Source organism: Cheilinus undulatus, linkage group 19 (genome assembly GCF_018320785.1).
Source record: "Cheilinus undulatus linkage group 19, ASM1832078v1, whole genome shotgun sequence".
In the NCBI taxonomy this organism is placed as follows: Eukaryota; Metazoa; Chordata; class Actinopteri; order Labriformes; family Labridae; genus Cheilinus; species Cheilinus undulatus.
Window position 1 is genome coordinate 23,884,228 of NC_054883.1, and position 15,080 is coordinate 23,899,307.

General features: G+C 40.3%; 1 protein-coding gene across 3 annotated transcripts in view; it reads right to left on the reverse strand.

Moving 5' to 3' along the window:
* The window catches only part of mpp7a (membrane palmitoylated protein 7a), a 242,472-nt gene that overhangs the window by 103,149 nt on the left and 124,243 nt on the right, over positions 1-15,080 (reverse strand). For all 3 annotated transcript variants that reach the window (XM_041814353.1, XM_041814354.1, XM_041814355.1), the window contains one exon: positions 7,787-7,867. In XM_041814353.1, the coding sequence (XP_041670287.1) occupies positions 7,787-7,867 (81 nt within the window). The remainder of the gene's footprint in view (positions 1-7,786; positions 7,868-15,080) is intronic.

Here is a 15,080-nt window from a genome sequence, read left to right on the forward strand (position 1 = left end):
CTGAGTCAAACGCATTCAGCAGGCACCTACCGCCGTACACGCTGACGGAAACAGGCGGCCATCATAATTGGCACTTTCATCACTGTCAATATTAGTCTTTCTGAGGGGGGCTAATATGCTCCAAAGTTGTTTTCTCATGTGTAAATCGTAAAAGAGAAAGTCTGAGGCATAGAGGGAAAGCAGGAGAGAAGGGAGTTTTAAAGAGGCTGATTTATATCCCCACCCTAGGAATGGATCATTTCAGCCATAATTAAGAGTGATACAGTTACTATCGCACAGAGACGCCATTCAAAGGCAGCAGCCATCTGCTTGTGTTTTACACCCCAGGCCTCGTGATTTACACTGGGGCTGGCTGGTACGGTATCAAGTGCCCTGGAGGACAGATGGAGGGAGAAAAGAGACAGAAAGTCTTCATACGTTATTCCTGAAGCCAGAATGCTGCCAAGAAGTGAGACACAAAGACAGGATAATGTCAAGTCCTCCCTCCATTCTCAGATACTGGAACCAATCTATTGTTGACCAAGTCTTCACACTGAAGCCAGCAGGGAGCCTGGTTTCATTTTTAAGGCCTTGGTGCTCAAAACTTGAACCAAAACCCAAGAGTGAGGTCATCTGTCACGTTCAGAGATGCTGTGAAGGCTTTTAAACACACAGAAATATCAACTACTTAACCTGACAACAACAGCTATTCAGATAATACTTTATTAGAAATTATTTTTCTGATTTATTTGAACAATCCCATCAGAGCACAAGAGTTTAATGCAAATAAATGACACTAAATCTACGTATAAGAATGGAGTGTCTTACTTTTAGTGTATGTCCTTTAAAGTATATTATGTGATATCTCTTTACAGCTAGTGCTCATGGTGGTAATAATAGGCTACATCAGTGACTACAGTTTAGACCTGCATTTTTGTAAAATGTCACCCTAGTGTTGAGTGGACATTAGATTGTGCAGAAGGTAAACAGACCAAGAGGGTAAGATGCACCTTGCAGCAGAGCCAAAGCAGTACAGATGTCGGAGCTAGGAACAGCATCACACCTGAGTTGAATGCATTCCATTTGCTACAAGCTCGTAAGAGGAAGTGAAAGAGCTGGAGAACTGGGCTTTGATGGAACACGCTCACATATTTGGATAAGGTGATGCACCTGCTCCATGATCCCTGTTCAAGGTTAGCTCTCTTTTAAGCACTTCTCTGTGCTCATATTTGAGGGGACATATTATGCAAAATACACTTTGTCAGGCTTTTCTGATAAAATTATGTGCCCCTGGCCTGTCCACAATCCCCTCAAGTACTAGAACACTCCATTCCCTCCCCCTCTCTCTTCCTCCATCTTTCAGAAAATTTGTGCTAAGACAAGTCTTTCTCAGATTTCCCCTCATGATGTCATGTGGGGAGTTAGCTCCACCCCTAGGGTTCCGTTGGCCCTCCCCGCTTGGAAGAAAGTTCCTCCCTCCTCTCGTGATCAGGAAAGCCATATCCATTTCCTGAGAGGAGCGTAGTCAGGGGCGGAGTCAGACAGCTCAGTAACATTTAAAGCCACAGACACAGAAACAGCTCGTTCTGAGCAGGGCTGAAGCAGAGGGGATTTTTAGACATACAAAAATACAATACTGGAGTGTTTTTTCAGCATATTTTGGGGGCCTCTCAGACAATATTCACTTGTCTTAAAAGGGTAAATTATGTCCCCTTTAAACAAGATAATAAAGGGGACATGTCACATGTTGCTGTTAGAATTATTCACTGAGAAATCATTGTTGGACTGTCGTTTTGTCAGCTGTAGTAGCCGGTGCTGAATATAAGTCTGTCTCTGCATAGTCAGCAACCCCCAGCAGGTGGGTTGTGTGATTCTTTGTTAAAGCGCCACAAAAACTTGGTACATAAGTCAAAAGACACAGCTTTAATGCTCCCCTTTTTTTGGTGTTGGTCTATCACCACATATTATGCACCAGCACGTGGAGACACTGAGCCATTATGCAGTTAATTTAGGGAAAAAAAATACCCCTTTCCATGCAAATTGGCATTATTGTATAAGGCATCTGATGATGAGGATGGTAACAGCACGGCATAAATAGAGTAAAGATCAGCCTCCTGTCTGAGAAAGCTGATGGAAGTTTGCTGGACTATTTATAGCATACAAACTTTCCAGATATCAGGAAACAATTTCACCTTGACTTTTAAATAAATGATGTGTAAATAAGGTTGGAGCCATAACCAGGAGTTTAATAAGTCTGAGACTTCCAGTTGCCTTTTTATCCATATGTGGCACGGTTACACATGACAAGCTTGTGGTTGTTTTCTTAGAGTTTCCTTCATTCAGAGACAAAACTTGATCAGGGTAGTGCTTAAGTGAACATATGAATATTGACTTTGATTTAACACAGTCTGTTATTCTGAATATTTAACACACATTGCCAGAATCCGTGCAGGCTGCAGGCAGGATTGGATGGCACGTGCTGAGGAGGCAGGCAGCAAAGGCGAGATATCAAGCCTGAGTGGGACTAAGAAAGAGTCCCTCACAGGGCTCTAGTATAATTCATCTGCAAAATCACATCACTTCTGACATGTGTAGAAAGGCGTGTCAAAATTTGCCTCTGAATTATTTGCAATATTGTGTTATTTGTGTCGTCCTTAGTGTGTAAAGGCCTTAACCCTGACCTTTGCAAGTTGGGTAAGAGCTTAAGGAGGGCTGAAGGATTTGCATGGCCATGGCTTTTGTTAAAGGGAGATCCAAGTGTGTTTTAACCTTGATCATATTAAGTTTGTTTGAAAAATTGTTGACTTAGTTTGTTTTATTGTTAACTTAGTTTCATCATTGTTGAACTGTGGTTTGCATGAAAACTCTTTGTGTGTGATAGCCAGGAGGGAGATAATGTGTTTCCTGTCGACTGGGGAATTTAGAAAATGTTCATACTTGTCAATCCTTTAAACTATGAGACAAACAAAAGAGACCAGGTTCATAATTCATTCTGTAAACTGGGACTGCAAGGGTGCAAGACATAAAACAAAGAACGAATCTAAAGGGATTCGGGAAGTGAACCTGCCAACAGAGCAGTCATGGTGACTGCTGTGTGGATTGCATTGGCGTCTGTGCACACCTGGCCTACAGACCTGTCTGCTGCCGTCGGTTTAAGTTTGGAGAGCTCCCTGATCGATGACTCTTAGAAACTGTGTGATGTGATGGATCGATCCTTCAACACGCCAAATACCTCCTCAGTAAGAGTAATTAAAATAATAAACGGAGGATTTCTGACACAGGCATGCCTCATGGCGAGCGTGCTGATCGTTTGCCGGAGCATTTCACTTCAGGTTGACAGAGACAGAAGAGATCACATCGTCCCCATGAAGCAAAGCGGGAGAGCGAGCTGTGATAGATGGCCACCATTCTTTTCCAGGACTGTAGTGGTGCGAGTGTGCAGCTCAGTGTTTAACCACAATCAAAAAGACGGTTTGATATTATGTTTGTTAATTGTGAGGAGATAATTGGACTGGATTTGCTCATACTTTGATGATGCACATATTATCACTCCCTCTTTATGTCTGCTACTAAACTGATTTTTATCCAAAGATGACATCACTAGCGTTGACATCCAAAGTCCACGTGCTGATCTGAGATGTGAGCCTGATACTTTCTGGAACCCCCTGTCTTTTCACAACCTTTAACTCAGAGAGGTATCGGGTATTTGTATCCCCTGCTCTCTTTTCTGCATGTGTATTGTAGCGGGGAGGACTTCATGCTGAGCTGTTGTTTCTGGCAGATCCTTAATAAGCATGACGACAGAGCTTTAAAAACAGAGCCGGTCCAGCTCTCCTTGTGTCCCACCATGATCGTGAAGTCAGCTCTGTCTGGCTCAGACACCTGCAGCGCCTGATGGATGACCCAAGTTACGCTATTGAAATGAAAATGTGTAAATTCATTTTGTAGCTGTCTGCGTCTGGATAACGAGGCCAGCGGAGTCAAGACGCCAAAAAGACGAGCAGAGAAGTAAAGTGCACAGAAGGGATCTCACTTTTTCATTCATGTGAGGCATGGAGATGATGATATCATTGTAATGGCTTTAAATGACAAAGATCTGCAGCTGAAGATGAGGGCAAAAGACCCTGTTTGAATGGCTATTTGACAGCCACATCCGGTCAACTCCAACACAACAAAATCCAACACAGTGCATGGACTCCTGACAGGAAACCCTCATTTTATTATTAACGTTACGTCTCATCCTGTGATACAAGCAAAAGGTCACTGGGAGGTTAGTGGGTCACAGAGCTGCTAAAGAACCATTCACTAAGAGAAGTTAACTTTTAACAGAGTCTATGTGGATCACTGTGCAGATATTAAATATTAATAATGGCCCTAATCTGAAACAGTGACTATCATAACAAACAAAAAGACTGTGCAGTCCCACTTCAGCAATACTGTGTCATTGCTGAGTTTGCAGAAAAGGAAAACTTCTCTTTGCACACATGTATCTTTACTGGAATGTCCTAAGGCCTGCTGCAATTTACAAAATGCAGAAATTGAAATATTTCTTTAAATGTGTCAAAATACTAGTTTAATACTTTCTTTGCAGCAGAGATTTTATGCAATCAAAATGAGAGACTTAAATTGACAAGTTCTTTTAATATAACAGTTGATCAAATTTGCAACATGAGCAAAAATAATAGCAATTCAATATTTTTAAAATTATTCTGCCCTAGATCATTCTATCTATTACTGATGAAGCTTAGCGTTAGTTCACAGAAGTCATACACACAGCTGCAATCAGTTGATAGCCAGCTAATGACATTTATTGCCTACCAGCTCCCGCAGCCAATCACAGCTCTCCCTCTCAACACTGCTGTGTATCTACACATGAAGTATTCCTCATTAATCTTCCCATGCATTAATGCTGATGCACCACACTGCTGCTGGCAAAGCTTCACCTCCTCCATCCCAGCCTCCTCCTTTATAGCTAAAAGCTTGTTGCACCCTCATACTCAGATTCATGCCACTATGGATGAATTGCTTTTGAATAATTTCATTGTTCTCGATATACAGTGCTTGACAAATTTATTAGACCACCTGTCATAAAAATGAGAACATAAATATTTCAGAAATCTTTCAAAAACTTGTTTAAAACTAAAAATGTTATTGTTATTTAATTGGCAAATAAACTGAAACAACTAAACAGTCCATTTTCACACATAATAACCAAAAAACTTGTATGGCCTCCTTTGGCCTTGATAACAGCTTTCATTTATGCTGGCATTGTTTTTATGTACTTTTCGACAGTCTCTTTTGTTATTGAGTTCCAAATAGTTTCTAGCTGTTCCCACATACTTGCTTTAGATGAAACTTTTGTGCGATCAATCGTTGAATCTACTAAATCCCAAATTTGCTCAATAGGATTCAAATCCGGGCTTTGACTTGGCTAGTCCGTCAGTTTCAGTACTCCAGATTCCTTTTTCTTGGTCAAATAGTCTCTGCACAGCTTTGAAGTATGCTTGGAGTCACTGCCTTGTTGGTATATGAACCCATGACCAATCAGATTCAGTCCAGAAGGGATTCCATGATGCACTAAGATGTTGTGGTAGATGTTTTTGTTCATGATACTGTCAGTTTTCACTTATTTTCCCACGCCGTATCCACTAATGGAACCCCATACCATAAAGGAATCTCCATCGTGTTTCACTGTGGGTGCAATGCATCTGGCATCAAAACGTTCTCCAGCTTTTCTGCAGACATAAACATGACCATGCTGACCAAAGAGTTCAAACTTGGACTCTTCCGTCCAGAGTACCTTCTTCCAGTCATCAACAGTCCAGTGTTTGTGCTCCCTGGCAAATCTGAGGTGTTTGTGGATTTTTGCAGGCCTCAGTAATGGCTTCTTAGCAGCTATTCTTCCCTTTAAGCCTTGTTCCGTCAGTCGTCTGCTTATGGTCATTCTGGAGACTTTCTCAGACTGTCAGGGCGAGGGGAATTAGGACAGTTACGGATAAGGCAGGGGGTTCTTTAAGTTATCCTAAAAGGATAACCACTACAATTGTAAGCGATCAATAGGAAGAGGGGAAAGAAAACAAAAGCTATATGCTGGTGAAAAATAACCTAAAAGCTCCCATTCAAATTCCAAACAAGAAACTAAACCACTGCTGCCAAGCAGCTGACAACAAACTGGAACAACTTGGGAGACTGAGTAAACTCAAATGACATGCAAAGGCTACTAGATCAGCTTAAACAAGGAAACCAAAAATGGCTGAGTAAAAACCCTCAGCACTGATACTCAATGATCTTGCAGTGACCAGTAAACTAAGACTTCCTTTAGAAAGGTTCATAAATGCTTGTGAAAACTCTTTCATGCAAAACACACACGAGAAAACCCAGGGAGATGCTCTCAGAATCTCTGAAGGTGAGATAATGAGTTAGCAAGGAGAGCTGGAGCTCAGAAGCATATATAAGCTTCCCACACCTGGTCATCATCAAGGCTAATCAGCCACACACCTGACTCTGCAGGTGAGTTGAATGATTGCATCACCTACCTCAATGAGCTGCAGGAGTGAGTATCCTCACACAGACTCTGATCTAGAAGCATTCATCTCTACCTGAAGATCAGCAGTGGTCTTCCTTCTGTCTCTGGTACTTAAAATCTTCAAGTGTCTGACATCTGCTTCAGTTAACTTTGGTTTCCTGCCTCTTCCTTGGCACATTTCGTAAGAACCAGTCTCGGCAACTGACTCCAAAGCATACGTGACCACACTGTGAGAACACTTTATGTCTTTCCTTATTTGTCTAAGAGACCACCCAGCATCATGAAGTGCTTAAATGCGGACTCTTTGATTATCAGTGAGCTCTCCATGTTTTACCATTTTGAACAGGAATGAGGAATTTCAAACTGAATTTAACTTTTTATACCCACATTTGAGCCAGCTCACTGGGCTTCTCTGAGAGGAGTCAGAAATTAATCAAGCATAACATTCAACCACTAAAACTAATTTTTTCTGTTCAGGAATGCAAGTAAATAACTATAATTTGACATATTAATCAAGAAATAATAATGTGCTTTACTATTTTTTCAGTTTTTGGAAATTAGTAAATTTGAAAACTCATGGATAACAACAATAATTATATTTTAGCATTAAAAATATCATTTGGGTTATATAGCTTCTACATATTGGTGTATTAACAATTGCAGAAACATAAAAAATGATTTTGGTAATTACCAATGCTGTTAATTTAGGGCAGCTGTGGCATAAACCTTACTTTGGGTGGTGGTCTAATAAGTTTGTTAAGCACTGTACATTGTCATATCTATCCATATGGGGGTTTCTGGCCATGTGCTCCCTGCAAAGTCAAAGCATGCTTCTTAACTAACTCAGGGAGCATCTTCTGAGCAGAGCCTTTTCTGACAAGTAAAACTGTAACTCCATTTTGAAAGAAAATGGTAAACTGTATGACGAGAGTGTTCCTGACTGACTGAATGAAGGTAATTTAGGATTTATTGCTTGAATTTGTCGAAAATACATACGATGAGGAACCTAAAAATAGTCTCATATTAAATTCCATTTGTAATGTTGTGAAAAATAAATCACAATTAGATTTTTTTGCGAATTGTTCAACCCTACAAGCAACACAAAGAAGGGCATCACATCAAAATTAATCACAAACTTTCAAGTTTATCTGAGAAATAGAATCGAGAATAAAACATTTCTAAAAACAGCAAACACATTTGATTTGACACTGTGGTTCTCTTAATTAGCAGCTACAAATAAGACAAATAAATATACATACTATTCTGAGGAGCCAAACTCACCTTGACGTGGGGTTTGTCAAGTATTTGGAGAAGCTCTTTGATATCTTCATTGGTTGATTTTCCCTCCAGCTCAACAGACAACTACACAAACAGAAGAAATATTGAAACATTAAAAATGATGTACTACATGACAGTGATGGATATCAACTCTGATGAAAGGATACTGATCACTCTCCTCACTTCTGCAAGGCTCAACAAAAGTTCTGCATCATTAAAGTGCACAGAAATTTGGATTTAGAGAGAGGTTTGGCTGCATAGGTTAACCTCAGACTTTAGCACTTTTAAACACAGCACAGATGTATTATACATGTCAGGAGAAATACAGGTTTAATTGCATGACTTCACATTTTTATGTGTTTACTATTACTAGATTTATTTATTTATAAATCTAGCACAAAAAGTAAGGAAATCTGTGTTTGGTAGATTATTTCTTTGTAGTAACAACAATTCTTGACATACTTGCTGCTGCCCTTCTTGTCCAGGACACTCTTGTAAATTAGATTTTTGATCAAAATGAGGTTTTCCTGGTTAAATAAAATAAAATAAATAAAAAAAAAAATCTTATACTGTTGGAAAGCATGTTTATTTCCCTTTTAAATTGTGCCACATTTGTGAGAAACATGCGTTTGTGGGATGAGCAGCAATGCTTAGTATAGTTGAACCCTTCTTTTGTCGACCAGTTGACACTGCAATCCCTAAGGCCGCCCCATCACGATTTTTTCCAGGAGAGGTAAGGCGAGGGGCAGGAGTGAGAGGAGAGAATTAGACCTGCTGATCTGCGATGATGGTGAAGCATTTGAAGGTTGCAGAAGCCTTGCTGAGAAGAAGTGAGGAGGGGGCACAGCTTCAAAACAATATGACACACTTTCACTGTAGACATGTTTTCTGCACTTCCTGATTATTTTATTCATAAATTCCACTACTTTTGTGAAATTAAGACTTTGGTAAACCTATTTCAAACACCAAAACAATTCATCCACATGAGTGAAGGTGTGTTTTCACAAGAGATTCAACATTTTTCAAAAATCAGATTTCAAAATTCAGCTAAAATAATTTACACAGTCCTCTAGGACAAAAATGGGCCTTGGTGTGCATAAAGCTGAGATTGTCCTGAAAAATTTGATATGAAACACTTGGGTAATGTGTTATTTGCAAGTACCTTAAAAAAGCGAATTTAAAAATAATGTACACATTGAGGAAACACCTTTAGACCTCAGAGGGTTAAGATTTGAAAGTCTGAGGGGTAAAACAGTAACATGTATCTTCATTGCTTTTACTCTGTCTTTGAGAAATTTCTTAAGCAGCTGGAATGCTGCTTCCAAACTTTGCTGCTGCAGCGGGCCGTTTTTTTTCTAGGGTTAGGGTTTAGGGTTAGGATGTGATGCATATGCAAAAGCTTTATCAGGTTGCAACATGGTGGCTATGATCAACCAGAAGAAAATGAACAGAAAACAACAAGAACAATAGTAAAACAGCCAGTAAGGGAGAATCTAATAATGAGGTAATCCTTGAAATGGATAGGCCAAATAAGCAGACACATTCTTAGCTATAAGCTATCAGCCAAAGCTAAGTGTAACGGTCCATGGGACAGGAAAGGTGATGCTGTCTTAAATTAGAAGCATCTTAAAGGGAGATGAGGTCATATCTAGTCACCTGGCCTCACATCCATACACCTGGTGACTAAATTTACTATTTAGTAGAATCATTTCTCAATGAAAAATCTGAGGAACAAAAGAAAAACACTCCAATTTGTCTTTGAAACACCGGGAGCTGTGAGAGCGACTCACAGCAGAGGGACCGAGCTGGACAGCCATTGTGATGGATGTCTGGTAGCTCTGAGACCAGAGACTGCTTCTAAAGCCCAGGCCACGCTCCTCCGTCTGTGCTCTGATTTATGGGTAATCCTCCTGGACGTGGTGTGAGTGTGGAGAGGAGAGACGAGGAGTCGCACACAAAGACTGACTTGTGCTGAACTGAGATCAGAGGCTACAAGTAAAGGAGGGCCAGAGATCACAGACTGTGTGAAGAGGGAGAGCTAACAGTCATGCAGAGTCATGCTTCTACACTCTGGTCAGACTGTACATGGGCTTATTCTGTCCTTTCTTTGCACATAATACCATATGTCGATAACACCAACACACAACTGCTTGGAGTAAAAGTGTGAATCAGAAGCGTGAAGAGACCCATGGATCATTTAGGTCCTTTCTTGTCATCGTGCTGCAGATAAACGTAACCGGGGGGAATCTTTCCAGTGTGCAGGGTTCTCCTTAAAGACAGACGATGACAGAGGGTGAGAAAACCTACAGTTTGTTTGACTAATGACCCCTGTGGAGCGGGAATAAGGCTACATAGGTGAGGAGGAGGTAAAAGCAGGGGGCCGAGGGGTCAGGCAGGGGTTAGCGAGGGTGCTACGTCTCTTTACCTGAAGGTAGGAATAAGGGCTTTTGTCTAGGGGGGTTCTTTCCTTATTTTCAATCATCTTTGACCCCCCAAAGGGAGAGAGACCTACTAATGAATAGTCCCAGTGGTCAAGGTTATTCTAGCTGGAGCTCAGTCAAAACAGCACCACTTCACTTTATCAAACTTATGAAAGGTGTGGTTATGAAAGAGGTCAGAGGGAGACGGTGAGAAAATTACAGAGAGGAAAGTTAGCACAACAAAAAGGGAAAAAAAGACAAAAAGCCCCAGCTACAGTGCTGTGAAAAAGTAGTCACCCCCTTCCCAATTTCTTACTTTTAAAAATATTTGTCAAACTTAAATGTTTTAGATCATCAAACTAATTTTAAAGTCAATTTTTAAATGATGATTTCATTTATTACAATAAAAAAGCCATGCCAACCTACCTGGCCTTATGTGAAAAAAAGTCATTGCCCCTCCCTATTAAACCATAAATTCATGAATCCTGAAATGCCCTAAATAGAACCTATATGAGAGAAAGAACCTGTCTTTTAGCCTGTCTGAAGAAGGCCAAAAGAGCTCATAAAGCAACACATCATTCATCTATTAGTCTGGAAAGGATTACAAAGACATTTCTAAGACTTTGGGACACTGAGAGCCATTGCCCACAAACGGGGAAAACTTGAAACAGTGGTGAACCTACCCAGGAGTGGCCGGCCAACCCAAAATTAGTCCAAGAGCGCATCGATGACTCATCCAGGAGGTCCCAAAAGAACCCAGAACAACATCTAAAGACCCACAGGCCTCACTTGACTCATATAAGGTTAGTGTTCATGGTTCATCAATAAGAAAGAGACCTGGGAAAGATGGCATCAGGGGAAAGTTCCAAAACTAAAACCACTGAGCAAAATGAACAGAAAGTTTTGTCTCGTATTTGACAAAAAAACATCCCGATGATCCCCAAGACTTTTTGGGAAATATTCTGTGGACTGATCAGACAAATGTTTTGGAAGCTGTGAGATGGACCACTTGCTGTGAATGATGGAACCAAGAATTCTGCTCTCTATCAGACACTCTTCAAGGAGAATTTCCTGCCAATCAGTTCATGACCCCAAGCTCAAGCACACTTGGGTTATGGAGCAGGACAGTGATCCCAAACACACCAGCAAGTCCACATCTGAATGGACTAAAAAGATTAAATGAAGGTTTTGAAGTGGCCTGCAACGCTTGCTTGCAGTTGTTGCTGCCAAGGACGGAACAACCATGTATTAGGTTTAGGGGGCAATGACTTTTTCACATAGGGCCAGATTGGTTTGGATGGCTTCTACCCTTAATAAATGAAATCATTAATTAAAAACTGACTTTTGTATTCACTCAGGTTATCTTTGTCTCATTTTAAAATTTGTTTGATGATCTGAAACATTTAAGTGTGAAAAGTATTCAAATAAAAAAACTTTTATTAACCACAGCACTATTAAAAAAGGTCAAAACTAACATGTCAATACAAAGTATTACAACCCAGGTAAACAACAAAGTTCAAACAACAGAACTGCTCTGACATAAAAATGTAAGTCAGAATAGTAATTATTGACTACTACATTTGATTAAGATAATATTTAATTCCATTTAAAGCCTTATTTTATTCTCTAAATGGAAAAGGAAACAAAGAAGTAGCCCACATGACAAAGAAGAAAAGAAAACAGAAGAGCTGAGGAGGAGAGAGGTGAGGTAAAGATAAAGGGGAGCTGGGGTCGGGGTCTTTGGAGAGGAAAATCTCCTGCTATGATACTGATCCATGTATCATGTCATCGCTGAGCTGCATACAGCCATGTGAAGGAGGCAAACACAGACAGAGAACTGTAAATTTCCAGTCCCTCATATTGTCTTATTAAAGCACCTTGTCCCATAACTCAGCATGGAGGACAGATGGGACATGTTTGACTCTGATCTCTACCTCCAGGTTCACTCACTTTTTCCATCCTCAGACCTTCACAGATGGAGAGGGAGAAAAACGATGCTGGTCTCCTTTGAGACGTTGTTTATTTCATTTGTAAAATGTCATGGCAGGCAGAGCAGTGTTTGGATAAGTTTGATCCCAGGACGTCAGTTTAGAGCGCTCCCTTGACCCTGAAAGACTTAAAACGTACTGACTTGATAGAAGACTGACAATTCATCAAGATGAAGCCATGTTAAGTGCTTTTATTTAACATTCAAATGCTGTACAAAGATAAAAAAAAACATCAAAGTTTGTAATAAGTGCTGTATAATTAAGTAATAATGAGTGATTGCATTAGTACTGGACATTATTAGGATCTGCAACAGCAATATCAGTCAAATATAGTCATAGTCAGTCATATCATGAGTCTACTTGATGGGTTAAGTGTTTGTCATGCAAGTGTTTGGTCATCCAGAACTACAAGTTACTTAATACTGGATGCCAGAACTCCCTTTCTGTTGCAGCTTTCCAAACAGGCACGGATATTGTTTGAGGTTTAGTTGAATAAAATGCTGGTGTGGTGGGACAACTCTACCAGTGACGATACGCTGATAAAAGGACGGTTGGCTATACAAAAGGACTGGGGGGGTTGGGGTCCAAAAATAAATCTGGGCCTAAAATTGCAACTGATTATTTGTCCAAATAATAGTCAAGTTATTAGTGTCAATACAAGTATTTGATTGCTCTTGATCGAGAGTGAGCTAACCAATCTGGAATCATTAATATCAAATTTGTGATTCCAGTCTGGGCTGCATCCATAAGAATACTGGCAATGCCAGCAAGTGGACCTGGAATGTCACTAACTAGATGTTATGCACTTTTACAGCTCAAAAACATGGCAGAAAACATACACTATGTGGACAAAAGTATTTGGCCACACCTGTTCATGACTGAATTGAGGTGTTTCAATCTGACCTGTTGCCACAGGTTTATAAAATCAAGCACCTAGCCATGCAGTCTCCATTTACAGATATTTGTGATCCTAAATGGGTCGCTGTGATATTATTGGAAACTGGAAGTGTTTAGGAACAACAGCATCTCAGCCAAGACGTGAAAGACTATGTAAAACCACAGAGATGAGTCAACGACTGCTAAGGCTCATGGCGAATCAAAGTCACCAACACTCTGCTGATTCCAGCGATGAAGAGTTCTGAACTTCCACTGACATGAATGTAAACACAAAAACTGTGCAGTAGGAGTTTCATGAATGGGTTTCCACGGCCGAGCAGCTGCATGCAAGCTTTACATCTCAAAGCTCAATGCCAAGTGTCGGATGGAGAGGAGTAAAGCACCAAGAAACCAAACAGTGGAGCAGTGGAAACCTGTTCTTTGTCGTGACCAATCAAGCTTTTCTCTTTTGCAGTCAGATGGGAAGGTCTGGGTTTTTAGGATGTCGGGGGAATATTACCTGCCTGACTGCATTGTGCCAGCTGTGAATACCAAGACATTCTGGACAATGTTATGCTTCCAACTGTGTGGTAACAGTTTGGGGAAGGCCCTCTGTTAGTCCAACATGACAGTGCCCCAGTGCACAAAGAAGGACTATAAAATTATGGTTTGACGAGTTCAGTGTAGAAAAACCGGCCACACAGAGCCTTGACCTCAACCCTATCGAGCACCTTTGGGATGAACTTGAACTGAGATGGTGAGCCAGGCCTTCCAGTCCAACATCAGTGCCTCAACTCATGAATGCTGTACAGAGCGAGCACAAATTACCAAAGAAACACTCCAAAATCTTGTGGGAAGCCTTCCAAGAAGAGTGGGGGCTGTTATAACTGCAAAAGGGGGACAACTCCATATTAAAGTACAGAGATTTGAATACAATTCCATCAGTCCTGTAGTGTAAAAACAACTTTCTTCAGTTTCTTCTTCCCTTTTTTTCATCAATGCAAAAGAGAACAAATGCCAGGACAGCCAGCTGATGGTGGCGATCATCTTCTGTAGTTGTTTTTCTTTTGAGGTCGAGTTAGATCAGGAAAGTTTCTGGGAGATTTTTTTGTTTGTTGAATTTTAACAGTAAAATACAAACGGCAGGTGTGTGGTCTCCGTTGGCAGAACTGTCTAGACTGTGCAATTGGATGATTATAATGATAAAAATTGGTTCAAACTGTCCCTTTATCTGTCATAACTGTCAAGTCTGTAGCCAGCCTTGGCCAAAGAAAGCCTCTGAGTCTGGGCTCACACATCTGTGGAACAAAGACAAGTGTAAACAAAGACTAAAACACAGCTGATTATTTGTAACTGATGACTTGTGATGCATGCATACTGTGAAGTGCAGATTGATTTGTGCATTTCTGGATCTGTTTACAGATTTGCATATAGTTGTGCAACAACAATAGCTTCATAACATTGTTTTTTAAAGAAGGAATAGAAGGGGAAGTGACTGTTTTTCTTAGTGAGTGAAATCCAGATTATTTTCCTTCTCAAAGATTTTAATCAGAATTCTTAAGACTGAAACTGAAAACTCATCCTGTTTTAACCAGCTGTAATAACTTTGAATATTTACCACTCAAGTCACGTCAAAAACTAACTCAAAAGCCATTAGCACTAAAGTATGATTGCAGAAAGCAAGGCCTCCTTTTAAAGGTGCAGATAACAACTTGACAATAAAATAGGAGTCTAATGATAGGAAACAAAAGGTGCAAAGGGAGTCTCAACTTTGGATCAACAAGGTTGTGTTTTTCATGCTCTTATAAATGCTTCCTAATTTTGTGCTTGGAGAGGCTCAAGGACTCGGAGACCTGGATGATTTTCCGAAGTTTTGTCTCACTTTCATTTTCAGGACAGGACATTGGCTTGCATTAAATTATTATCATCATTATCTCTGTGTTTGACATCTCCAAATGTGGAAGTATGCTCTTGTTTGGGTTCGTTCCTTTTCGTCCTTGTTGATTTCATTTA